General features: G+C 52.0%; 1 protein-coding gene across 2 annotated transcripts in view; it reads right to left on the minus strand.

Moving 5' to 3' along the window:
- Positions 1 to 6,931: 6,931 nt before the first annotated feature.
- The window catches only part of CIPC (CLOCK interacting pacemaker), a 20,854-nt gene continuing 14,365 nt past the window's right edge, over positions 6,932 to 13,420 (minus strand). For both annotated transcript variants that reach the window (XM_066341798.1, XM_066341799.1), the window contains exon 4: positions 6,932 to 10,425. In XM_066341798.1, coding sequence (XP_066197895.1) covers positions 9,535 to 10,425 — 891 coding nt within the window. In that variant the 3' untranslated portion in view covers positions 6,932 to 9,534. The remainder of the gene's footprint in view (positions 10,426 to 13,420) is intronic.

The raw sequence follows: 13,420 nt of genomic DNA on the forward strand, positions 1-13,420 counted from the left end.
AAGGCAGTCAGACAAGACTCCCGCATGCGCCCGACCGGGATCCACCTGGCACGCCCACCAGGGGGCGATGCTCTGCCCCTCTGGGGCATGGCTCTGTTGCATCCAGAGCCATCCTCAGCGCCTGAGGCAGAGGCCACAGAGCCATCCTCAGCGCCCGGGGCCATCTTTGCTCCAATGGAGCCTTGGCTGCGGGCGGGGTAGAGAGAGACAGAGAGGAAGGAGAGGGGGAGGGGTGGAGAAGCAGATGGGCGCTTCTCCTGTGTGCCCTGGCCGGGAATCGAACCCGGGATTCCTGCACGCCAGGCCGACACTCTACCACTGAGCCAACCAGCCAGGGCCGCAGTCACTTTCTTGTTTGTCAGAACGGATGCTAACAGCTGAGAGGCTGCGAGGATGAAACGAGACGGTGTGTATGAAACACCTGGCACCGCACTGGAACCGCTGTGAGCATCTAGTAAAAACTGGCTTCAGTGCTTCTCAAAGTTGACAGTGTGTGGAATTCACCTGGGGACCTGGTAAACTGCAGACTCTGATCAGCTGGGCCTTTGATTCTGCATTTCTAACAAGCTCCGAGGGGGGTGGTGAAGCTACACATTGTACTATGCTATTGTCCCATCCCAAACCCAGTCCCACAGTGGGGAGCCATTGCAGTAGTTGCAGTCTCATCTGCACATTTACAATCATCTGAGGAGCTTTAAAAATTGCTGATGGGGGTTGGGTAGGGGGAGATGCTAGCTCCCAGAGAATCTGATAGAACTAGTCTGGGTGTAGCTTGGACATTGGGATTTTAAGAGGTCCCCAGAGGCTTCCACTGTGCAGCCAAGCCTAGAACTTCAGCAGCAGAGATGCTGAGGAGGGCAGTAACGTGAGCAAGCGGAGACTGATAAAGTTCGCCTGATATAGGTGTGGAGGCTAGGCCAGGTGTGAGATGAAGGGTCCTGGCTGGGGTGGGGATGACAATCAATACCCCTGATCCTCAATACTCCCCACTCCCTGGCTGGATAGCCCTGAAGATGGGTGAGGCCGGGGACAGGCTGGGGAGAGCATGCTTGCCAGTACTCCGGAGGGTGTGTGTTCCAAGGAGGGGCTCTGTCTTGGGTGCAGCAGGGTGTGGGAGGCAGGCAGGGAGCTGGGCTGCTTTGCTGCTCACTGCCTGTAAAGTACAAAGTGAAAGGCTGACCTTGGACCGAGGCCAGCTCAGCTGGCCCATCCTCACTCCTCATAGGGCTGCAATAACAATCTTATGATGACTGTTCACTGAGCATGTGAGGCCACTATTCTGGACACATTATGGCACAATCGTCTTTGAGTAGGTGGTAGCCTAACAAGCAAGGAAACAAGGTCCAGAGAGGTTATGTAACTTGCTAGGATCACACAGACACCCGATCCAGGTCCAAAGCCATGGTATTTCCATCCCCCCAGATGCCTCTACTCATGATCTTTCCTTTGGCTAAAATGCTGTTCCCATCCTCTCAGCTGACCTAAACACTCCACCACCTGTCAAAGCTGAGCTCAACTCTCAATGCGCCCTGAATTCCTTTCGAGGCTTTGGAGCGCTCCTCCGACTCTGGGCTGGAGTCGGCCTTGGCACCAGGCCATACTACCTTGAGTTTCTATTTTCCCTGTGAGTCATGTCTCCTGGCTCAGCTGTGAGGGCTCCAAGGCTGGGACCACACGTGATCTTCTGTAGGTCCTGGGCCTCAGTAAATATTTGCTGCTGCCAGGGACAGGGTTAGTGTGAGGCAAGCAAGGTGCCTATTGCAAAGCTTAGGAGGGTGCTCACGCTTGTGGGCATGTGAAGGCTTCTGCTGGCAGGAGCTGGGGGCAGGCTGAGGAACGCAGACACAGGTGCTGTTGTGAATGAGCTCAGAAGTCAGGGTGACTCATCGAACAAGATAATCCACTTTGGAGAACTCTCTCCTAGTGTGTCTGGGCGTTGAGGTGAATTAATATATTGTGTCCTTATCAACGCTTTTGTTCCTGACTTCTGGTTCAGTATGAAGGACTCTTGCCCTCATCAAAGGGGATGCTAAACCCAAAGGTTATCAAAATGTTGATATTTGAAATGAAACTAGAAGTGAGTAGTACATATCGCTTTAACCAGGCTTATAAATGCAACTTCGGATGTGTAAGGCCCGGTGAGACCCAAACCATCATAGCGGTGACTATTAGAGGGCACTGCTACCCTCCCACTGGAATATAAGCAGGAGCCATGTCAGTTTCATTGTCCATTCTATACCGAACGACTAGGTCAGCACCTGGGACATAAATGTGTCGGCAATTTTGTTACCCTGAGGCAACAATCACAACAACAATGTGGGGTCAGGTAAGCTTCAGGAATCACTGAAAGTTTCACAAGTAGGAATGATCAGGGTTTTCGAATAACACAAATTTGTGTGTGTGTGTCTGTGCAAACCAGAGTAGTGAGGACCACATAGTTGAGGCTGTTTAAAGGTCTCTAAAGAGGGACTCACCTTGAGGCAGACCTGTGTGTATCACGAGCCTGCTCAACTCCGACCCTGTGAGTCCCAGAGCCCTTCTTAATGTCCACGTGGCAGAGACATTTACCACTCAGTGCGTGCTCTCCCTGTTTCCCAATCCCCCGCAGCCGGCAGGGCCAGGAGGCCACTCCTGTCGTGTGGCTCAACCTGACTAACACAACCAGCAGCCTTAGGAACTTATTAGCTAACTAGTCACTAGCTAGGGGCTTCACAGTGTAGCTGAGGCTTAGAAAGTGCTTCAAGAATGGAAGCAGCACGTCCTTCCAAATACACCTTGACTAGACAAGCGTCGACTGGGAGGCTTTAGAAAGAGACTTTCGTCTTCTCTGTCCTGGCCTCCTTGGCCTGGCCAGGCGGAGCGCCGGGGCTGCCCGTGAAAGCTCGCAGACAGACCACGCTTGTAACTCCGGTGTCTGCTGTCGGTGTCCTGGGCTGCTGGCTCGGCGAGCTGCCCTTCCTTTCCTCTGGGTGGGCTGCTGTAGGTGTCCTGGGCTGCTGGCTCGGCGAGCTGCCCTTCGTTTCCTCTGGGTGGGCTGCTGTAGGTGTCCTGGGCTGCTGGCTCGGTGAGCTGCCCTTCCTTTCCTCTGGGTGGGCTGCTGTAGGTGTCCTGGGCTGCTGGCTCGGTGAGCTGCCCTTCCCTTCCTCTGGGTGGGCTGCTTAAGTGGACACTTCTGTGCCTTTCCCGAGCAGCACAGGGACACTCGAGGAGAAGCTCAGACGACCGGCTGGAGAGCAGAGGGGTCGGACTTCTATGTCACTAGGACCACACCTCCGGAACGAGGCTTTCCTGCATCTGTTCCGTACAAAAGCAGGGCCTGCCGAGGGGGCGGGGTTTCATTTGTGGGTATCTTTAAGCTTCTTCTTTTCCCCTGACTTGGGGACAATTTATGAATTTGTACCAGGAGTGAGCAGAAGCAGTGATTCCAACCCAGTGCTCTGCAGGGTATCATGGGTGTCACACTGTAGCAGGCCTTGGTGTTCCAGGCGCTCGCTCAGACCCAAGCAAAGGGCAGGTTCCAGGCCACGCAGCCCCGTCTGCCCACCCAGCGGCCAAGGCTCGCAGGAGCCCCTGGAGAACAGGCCCCGGCTGCCTCTGTTAGCGCGGCGTTTACCAGTACCGTGGAGCGCCGCCCAAAGCCACTGCAATTCCTGAGTCTTTGGGAAAAGGAAAGGCAGCTAATCTTACTGTCTGGCTCTCCAGCCACTCTGAAGGCCTCGCTCCGCCCGCTGGTCACACAGCCTGATGGGGGCCTCCCTCGGGCTGGCCTCGGCTCCTGCTTTCAGTTCACTCCCCTCCGGCTCCTAACAGCCCCACACCCCCACCCACCCACTCACCCACCCACCCACTCACTGTGTTAATGCCAGCCGCCACAGGCTTTTTCTCTGTCCTTGCTCCTCTCCTCCATCCGCTGTGATTTGAGGCAGGAACCACACAGACTGTTCTTTCAAGCGACTAATGTTTGGCATAACAACACTTGAGAAAAAGAGAAAGCCATGTGTTCTAAGAAAAAAAGGAGGAGTTCTGAGAAGAAAGAGCCAAAGTGGTTGGACCCACAGAATAGCTACTTCAAGAAACCAGGCAGAGGACGGGCTGAGATCTGCTCTTTTCCCATTAGCTGCAAATGAGGTTTTGGTAAAAGACAGTCTCAATTATTCCAAGCAAAGGACAACCCTGAACGGGTGGGCTGCCATCGCTTGAATGCCATCGCTGGGTTCGTGGGCAGGGAGGCAGCCTTGCTCTGTGGGGCAATTTTAAAACACTCTATAGAGTCATTACTTTTGCACTTCACCACAATCTCTGGATGTCAGTGTTACTCTCCTCCTCCCCCCGCACTCCCCGCCATTCTGACTGCAGGGTGTCGTCCCTGCAGACCTCTCCTCACCTCTAATCTCTTCCTGTGTGGATGACAGGTGACACCCAGAAGGCTGGGACCAGAATAAAGTCCTCAGAAAGTGTCAGAGCATCTACATAGGCTACGACCACCTCAGAAATAATGTTCAATCAACCTAACAGGCTCCTTATGAGACATGCGGAGACATCTTTCCTGGTTGTGGGAGAGATGTCGGGAAGGAAACGAAAGCTAAATGACATCCTCTCCGAACATAGAACCAGTTCCGTCCATCCTCTCAGCGGAGAGGAAAGAGCTGTTTGCTGATGACTGACTAGGAAGAGCCCTGATTTGATTTAACCCCAAGTTATTCTCCTTCGGGGCTAATAATTCTTTGTTTGAGAGTAGTCTTTTACATGGGAGTTAGTGAATCCATGTTAGCTGCAATGAGGTAATCATAAGAAAGGCAAAACCAATGTCGACTGGCAAAGTGGTTCTTTCAGAGTCACCTGTAATTAGTCAAAAATCTGACAGAGCACTGTAATATAGAAGCAATCTAACAGAGCACTGGAAATCTACTTTGTAGGCTAAAAAATTTTTAAATCTAGCCTGACCAGGCAGAGGCATGACCCCATTGGTCACTGGCTTGAAGCCCAAAGGTCACTGGCTTGAGCAAGGGGTCACTCGATCTGCTGTAGCCCCCTGGTGAAGGCACATATGAGAAATCAGTCAATGAACTAAAGTGCTGTAATGAATAATTGATGCTTCTCATTTCTCTCTCTTCCTTTCTGTCCTTTTCTCTGTCTTGTCTCTCCTGAAAAAAAAAATCTATTAATTTTATGGCTCACCAGTAACATCTAGAGATCTGACAAATGGTTAGAAGCTGAAAACAGTAGAAGTTGGAACCAGTTCCAACTCTTTATCATGCAACTGAGAGTAGTGACACCTAAGAGGTTCAGTGACTTATCCAAAGTCATCTAGTTAATGAGTAACAGATGTGACAGGTGCATACAGGTCTTTAGACCCCGCGCACCAGGCAACGATCTGCAGTGATACCATAGAAGGTGTGGCTTGCACAGGCACAGGCATGCGCACAGACAGGTGTCCTGAGCGGACAGTATTTCCACGTGTAGCAATCAAGCCGAGGGGCCAGGGGCAACACACTCTAACTGTTCCCCTCCTCGGTCTCACAGGTGCTTGTCTGGATTCCAAACGTGACTTAGAAGATTGTATAGGAGAGAAATAACACAGTAAGAATTAGACTATGGCAACCCTGTTGGCCTTTAAATGAGGATAAGCTTTAAATTTTCCCAATGTCTTAAAGAGCCCCGGAGGGCATCCTGACTGGCTTGGGGAGTGGGGAGGACACCACGTGTCTCCCTACTGAGACTCTGGGGGGACCTTGAGGAGGAGCAGGGGACACCATGCGTCTCCCTGCTGAGACTCTGGGGAACGCTGAGGAGGAGCGGGGGACACCGTGCGTCTCCCCGCTGAGACTCTGGGGGAACCCTGAGGAGCGGGGGACACCGTGCGTCTCCCTGCTGAGACTCTGGGGCACCTTAAGGAGGAGCAGGGGACACCGTGCGTCTCCCTGCTGAGACTCTGGGGCACCTTGAGGAGGAGCGGGGGACACCGTGCGTCTCCCTGCTGAGACTCTGGGGGACCCTGAGGAGGAGCGGGGGACACCGTGCGTCTCCCTGCTGAGACTCTGGGGCACCTTGAGGAGGAGCGGGGGACACCGTGCGTCTCCCTGCTGAGACTCTGGGGGACCCTGAGGAGGAGCGGGGGACACCGTGCGTCTCCCTGCTGAGACTCTGGGGGACCCTGAGGAGGAGCGGGGGACACCGTGCGTCTCCCTGCTGAGACTCTGGGGGACCCTGAGGAGGAGCGGGGGACACCGTGCGTCTCCCTGCTGAGACTCTGGGGGACCCTGAGGAGGGGCGGGGGACACCGTGCGTCTCCCTGCTGAGACTCTGGGGGAACCCTGAGGAGGAGCGGGGGACACCGTGCGTCTCCCTGCTGAGACTCTGGGGCACCTTGAGGAGGAGCGGGGGACACCGTGCGTCTCCCTGCAGAGACTCTGGGGCACCTTGAGGAGGAGCGGGGGACACCGTGCGTCTCCCTGCTGAGACTCTGGGGCACCTTGAGGAGCGGCACAGCAGGAATCAGCCCCAGGGAGCGTGGAAGAAGGCCTGGAGGTGCACTTGCTAAGGACCCCTCTGTTGAAGAAAGAACTTCACTTAACGTGGCTTTAGTTTATCTCAGTGGACAACCATATTAGTTTTGTCATTTAAAAATTCTATTTGCGAAGGTGTCAGATCAGATGGAAGAAATCATGAACTGTATTCTCCTCTCTTCCCAACCTACCCTATATAAACCTCCAAGCCTCTAGGGAAAACTGGACCCCTCATTTGCCTTAAGATTGCTTGCGTTTCCTTTAGGGTCACAGTGGGGACAGTCTGAATGACAAATTTCTACAAGTTCAGTATCTGCTTTCAACATGCACAGATGATATGAGTACAGATGTCTGAAACGTAATTCCAATATTTACTCTAGGTTTCACCCAGTACTTTTAAGCAGTTATAAAACAAAAAGGCCGAATAGTTTTCAAGTAAGTGATTTTTATTTTTCTGACATTTCACAGTCAATTTCTACAAAACTTCATACTTTCTCAAAAGAATTCACATTTGGTAAATAAAGCTCTAACCTAAAGAATTCCTAGCTGGAAAAACTCTTCGATATATGCACGAGTTACTTTTCTGCTGAAGGAATCAGAGTGAAGTCGGACAGTACTATAATCAATAAACAGCAATGAGAGTGTAATAAATTACAATATCATTAAACTCCATTCCCATAACCAATTCAATCAGCAGCTTTTTCTAGATGTGTTTCAATATTGCCAACAAAACCCGCCAGAAGTTCTCTTAAGGATTGGTTTGAGCTAAGAATGGCTTCTCACTTTCAGAAAACAGTAGCTCTGCCACAGGACACCACAGCAGATCAAATCATGCATCACTAAGACCACTGCTACTTACAGCTTTGTGCAACCAACAGAGATCTTTCTGGTCAACTCCACGGGTCTTCCCTTCCAGTGCTGATCTAGCTTCTGGCCCCAAAAGTCTGCTGGCTTCTGGATTCTCCTAAAATCTAGCTTTTCTACTTAGCTCCACCTGCCTATAGCTCTTCTAGGGAAAGAACACCCGGGCTAAGAGCCTAGAGCCTTCCAGCATTAGGTTGTAAGACCAGAGAAGAGCTGGGGGTGATGCTCCTTCTTCCTGCCACTTGGCAGTGAGGAGCAATGACAACTTTCATCATCTTTTACCATGACAGGAAGGGAAACGCAAACCTTAATCTAGGAAGAAGAGTCCAAGAGGCTTATAGCTCCACAGAGGGTTTTCCGATGGAATAAATTTGGTTTTCCGCAATTGTGTTCAGATTTCTGACACTCAGGAAGACTCATGACTCGTGCCCAGGCTGTTCTGCATGCACCTGTCTCTAACAGCTTCGCTGCCAAACACATTTGCCAAAAAGGGAGCTTCTAGCATGGCACAGAGCAGAGCTGCCGCAGGACGAGAGCTACTGGGAGCAGAGGGAGCAGGCAGGACAAAATGATCCCAAGGACCGAGGCTGCTTAAAGACACACTTGCTCTGACTCTTGAAACTCTTACAGAGAGCAAATGGCAGGTGTGAAGTCTGCACTCATCAGAGAGTCTAGAGGGTTTTTTCAAGTTGTTTATTTCTCAGTTGGTCTTACCTAAAGTGTAGGCAATCCAAAGCCTTGTGATTTTAAAACTGTGTTCAAGTAGCCACTACCCCGCAAATATAAGCATTAGCTTCTTTGGGGCCTCGGTAAAACTGCAAGAACATTTTCCTTGCAGAGAAGATGGTCATCTGGATGTCATTATTTATTTCCAAGAGGATGACAATATTCAATGAGAGGAGAAAAAGTCTCTTTACTATTACAAATCTAGCGTACCTCTGCAGTGAAGCTTGAAGACTGTGTACCACCTGTAAGTGCTCATCACACCCTCCATTCCCAGATGAACTTCACGTAAGCAACACTACAGCTTTGAGCTTGCTGCCAATATCCAACACACGGCGAGACGCCACCCCTCCCCGTCGCCGTGCGGCATGTGGGACAAATGAACACTTTGGAGGCGAAAAGAAAACTGATAAGAATGTCTTCCAATTTTGTGGGCTTATATTTCATAACCTCAGGATGACTGTAATCCCAGGTCAATCAAGCTTAATAATCCCGTCTTTTCTCTTTTAGAAAAACAAGAGAAGAAATGGTGCCAGCAGGGGGGTAACTTACACTACTTACTAACATGCTCTCGGGAACCATGAAGCTCTTTAAGATTTTCACACATAAACCAGGTCATATTGTTTCAAAAGGAGAAGGAAAAAGGAAAAAAAAAACACAAATTATCAGAATCTTCTAGCTACTGACCACGTCTTTCTTCAGGTTCTGAGTCAAAAGAAGCAATTCATCAGCTGTAATTGCAGATGGCGCTGAGTCTGCTGCCTGCTTTAAAAACCTGAGGTTAGTCTGCCTACCAGTGTGAGTGAAGGGGAGCCTGGCTTGTGCTCAGAGTGTAAGAGCTGAACGGCACTCTCCGTTCCCCTGGACACTCACGTTTAAGAACACAACGCTCAGAGAGGAAGTGCTGGCCCCCTAGGCCCAACCTGCGCCCTGGGCACCCCAGGTCTCCCCAGTGACGCAGCGCCTGAGGAACACAGACATACCTCCTCTCGCTTCTCTCTAGGATACCCAAGGGAAGATCCGTGAGGGGATCCTTCTGTCACCTACTCCCTGGCTTGACAGGTGTCACTCTGTACGCTCGTCCACGTCACTGCACCTCTGATCACGGCTAGGTGTGGGGTGCTGGGGGCTGACGGCCAGAAGACCCCACACACTCCTCTCTCCTGCTTTGCCCCGTGAGCCGTCTAAATGCCTGCGGCTAAGGGAAAGGGACTCAAGGACATCCCGAGTCTGAGGTCCTCAGTGGAACAGAGACATATGTAAACTGTGCATAGACCATGGTTAAGACAGCAGGCAGGTAGTGCCACGTGGCTTTGTAAGGGAACCGCTAGATACTTTAAGGGTAGAAGGAAAAGCTCTAACGTAAGCTTTGGAAACAGGAGTAAGGTAATAGCAAGAGTTAAAAAGAAGCACTCAAGTAACAGGAAAATATGTCTCTGTGCTATATGTCTGGGTGGTCAGAGAACGCGTCTAGGTCACTACCAGTGTGAATGGGCCCCGATGTCAAAGATGCCTGCAGCTTGGCCCACGCCTGAGGGGCCCTGCTCTTGGTGGCCTCTATGAACAGCTGGGTCTGCTCCTTTAGCTGCTCTAGCTCCACCTGAGTCGCCTGGTTCTGACGAATCAACTCCTTGGTTTTCAGAGTGATCTCCAGCAGGCCGGACTTGTGTAGGACTACTAGGGTATTCTGAAAGCGCCTGTGTTTGCTCTGCCGCTGCTCGGAGAAGAGGTCCGGGCTGCGGCAGAGGTGCTCTGCGGCCCACAGGGGTGAGCTGTAACTAGCCGACAGCGGCGAGAGCGGGGAGTTGCTCTCTAACCCATGCAGAGTACTGTCTGATGCACAGACAGGGCTGGCGGGGGAAGCAAAGGTCAGACTGGGAGCTTTAGCCACGTGGCTGCTGGACACTGGCTGCAGAGTCTGTGGACTTCCACCCGCCACTAAGGAGGGCACGCCCTGCGGAGCGGAGTCCTCCGCCAGCTTGGCGCTGGGGGGCGCTGCCGTCGGGGGACTGGGCGCTACAGCGCCAGTCTTGGCGGGCTCACCGGCAGGCAGGCTTGGCCCAAGTCTCTCAGTACACATTTTCTTCTGCATTCCACGTTCTCTTTCTTTTGTGCTGAGGGACAGGCCCCTTTTGCCTGGGTGTGGGGCTATTTTGGTGTAAGAATTCAGAATGGGCAAGTAGTTCCTGGAGTCCGACTTCTTCTCGCCAGCGTGACCCGGGCTGACAGGAGACGGCACAGGCGGATGGAGGAACAGGAGCTGTGGCTGAGCAGGGATCACTTCGAAGGAGGGCTGGACCGTCCACGACTGGAGCTGGGAGGAGCTGCTGCCCTGGAAGCACACAGAACGCACAGCACACTCATCAGCGGCTCAAGGACAGACGCTCCCGGCTCCTGCCAAGGGGCAAAGCTGGAATATTCCTAACAGTTTCAAATACAGAGCTTCCCTCACACAACAGCAGCCCTGTCTCAAGAATGTGATTGGAGAAGTGGCTTAAAAGTCCATTTGGGCCTGATATCATAATTTCTTTCTTTCTTCCCTTTTTTTTTTTCAACTTTTCCTAACAGAAAACTGGAAGAAACACCTATTTTTATTCAAGTGCTATCACTCAGGAAAAGAAACTGTAGGTAGATGAAGTAATGACATGGTTCAAGTCACAACAGAGGCAATAAAAATATGTATAGTACAATTTCTTGGCATTAGTTAAAATGTGCTAGATCTCAAGGCTATAAATGTGACTTTACACCTTCATTTAGTTCCATCTGGAACCTCTTTTACCTGAACACAACTCTGAACCTGTCAGGAGTCCATGGGCCCCTTTTAAGGCCGTGTCACCCAACAATCATGAGACCACTCGAGACAGTAATAGCTATCATGTACAGGCCAGCACTGTGTGTGCTGTTTTACACGGGCTGTTTCCATAACAACCCCATGAGGTAGTTATCATTTCCCTTTCAAAACAGGAAACTGAGGCAGTAAAGCTGAAATAACTTGCTTTAGGTCACCGGACACTGAATGACAGCTGGACTCCGTCCTCTGACTGCCCCTAACCCACCCTGCCATTCTGCCATACTGCCTTTGTGATATGACTCCTCAATTTTTAATTAAAGTACTGAATCAACTGGAAATCTAATAAAGAATATTCATTTCCAATATTTAAAAGCCAGTCCAGTTCTAACCTGGTCCCGAAGACCTGAGGGTCAAGGCTAGGCAGAGAGAGAGCCCCTAAGGTCTTTCTCGTGGTGGGCGGTGGTTTGATTGCACTGGAGAGCGCTACGTCACGCATGCGCACTCCGCTCTACACATCTCAGCTCTTCAGTGCGTGGTGTGGAACACGCCAGCTACCGTCCGTCTCCCGGGCAAAGGCTGGGGTGACCCGGAGAGCCCATTCCGAAGCCCTCCTGGTATTCAAATGTACTCTGGGATGAATGTAAGCAATCCAGGCTGGGCCTAGCACCACACTTCCCTCTCAGAGGAGGTCCAAGCAGGGGTCTTTTAAAGCAGACACAGCCAAGTACCGCTCAGTCAGAAGCAAAGGACCAGCTGTTCCGCTAGGCACTCATGCCCTAAGGCAGACCTAGGAGGCAAACAGTTCCAGAACATACCTAATCCACTGCTTTCCTAACTGGATTTCACTGGATTCTTCCTCATGCTGCTGTTAGGCCCACTGCTGTAACAGACACTTAGCTTACTTGTTCTAATTATTAGATTTTACAATGGGTTCTTCATGTTGAAACATCTGGGAATATGGGATGCGATTTTAGACTTGGTGACGATCTCAGAATCGTTTCACATAAAGCCTTCATGTTGAAGATGAGGAAACCGAAGCCCAGGGTGGCTAAGTAACCGTGTGCGAGATACACACTCGAGTGGCAGAGCTGGAATCAGGTTCTCAAAGAAGAAATGTCTAAAACCAACACATTACACAATATACACACATTTTCAAAAGTCTATCACTGTTTCAATCTTGGAATGTGCAGAGCAGACTCTAGGATGTGTGAAAAAACAAGAAGAAACTCCTGGACTACTCCATTAGGCCAGCCTGCCTCCCCCAGCCTCCGCGGCAGGTCTCTGCCCCGGGGAAGGCAGCTCTGCTTAAAGAGCTGCTCACTCCTCAGCTGGGACCGGAACAGCGCTGGGAGCCGCCAGCCTCGCCTGTGACAAGGGACGCACAGAAACACAGACACGCCAGAAAGAGTGACAAGGGAGCCAGAGAGGATGGCAGGGAGAGAGAGAGCCCGGGGAAAGGAGCCCTGAGAAGCATCACAGCACTGGTGGGGGCTGGTGCAGCTCATCTGGGCTCCATCCTCGTCTTTCTTCTCTCTTCATTTCAATAAGCAGAGCTGTTCCTCCCGCCCAGATGTGATTTGCTGAGCAAAAATCTTCAAAGGCTTTTTCTAGACTCACCAGGTTGCCTTGTTGAAAACCAGTTTGTGTTTGTCAGAAATAACTAGGTAATAGTTAAGACACTGGGTTTCATGTCAGGCTACAGTCACATATGTGCTTCTGCCTAAGGTGGGAAGGTCGAGAACATAAAGCCAGATTTCAAATGTCACTCGCTTCAAGCGGCCTCAACAATGGACTCATGTGAGAACTGATATCTTTAGCCCAGTTCATATGATTAAACTCTTTGTTTCAAACACAGGGACTTAGATTTTCATCTAAATCTTCTTTTCTTGTATATTTGGAAAATAATCATGTATTAAGCACAGTTATGTAATAAAGCTCCAGAGTATTTTTCAACTCTACAGCGCTGCTGCGGACTCCACCAGGAGAGCCACGCCTGAGCCCCACGGCCCTGCTGCGGACTCCACCGGGAGAGCCACGCCTGAGTCCCGCGGCCCTGCTGCGGACTCCACAGGGAGAGCCACGCCTGAGCCCCGCGGCCCTGCTGCGGACTCCACCGGGAGAGCCACGCCTGAGCCCCACGGCCCTGCTGCGGACTCCACCGGGAGAGCCACGCCTGAGCCCCACGGCCCTGCTGCGGACTCCACCGGGAGAGCCACGCCTGAGCCCCACGGCCCTGCTGCGGACTCCACCGGGAGAGCCACGCCTGAGCCCCACGGCCCTGCTGCGGACTCCACCGGGAGAGCCACGCCTGAGCCCCTCGGCCCTGCTGTGGACTCCACCGGGAGAGCCACGCCTGAGCCCCACGGCCCTGCTGTGGACTCCACCGGGAGAGCCACGCCTGAGCCCCACGGCCCTGCTGCGGACTCCACAGGGAGAGCCACGCCTGAGCCCCATGGCCCTGCTGCGGACTCCACAGGGAGAGCCACGCCTGAGCCCCACGGCCCTGCTGCGGACTCCACAGGGAGAGCCACGCCTG

This window comes from Saccopteryx leptura, chromosome 6 (genome assembly GCF_036850995.1).
Source record: "Saccopteryx leptura isolate mSacLep1 chromosome 6, mSacLep1_pri_phased_curated, whole genome shotgun sequence".
Lineage (NCBI taxonomy): Eukaryota > Metazoa > Chordata > Mammalia > Chiroptera > Emballonuridae > Saccopteryx > Saccopteryx leptura.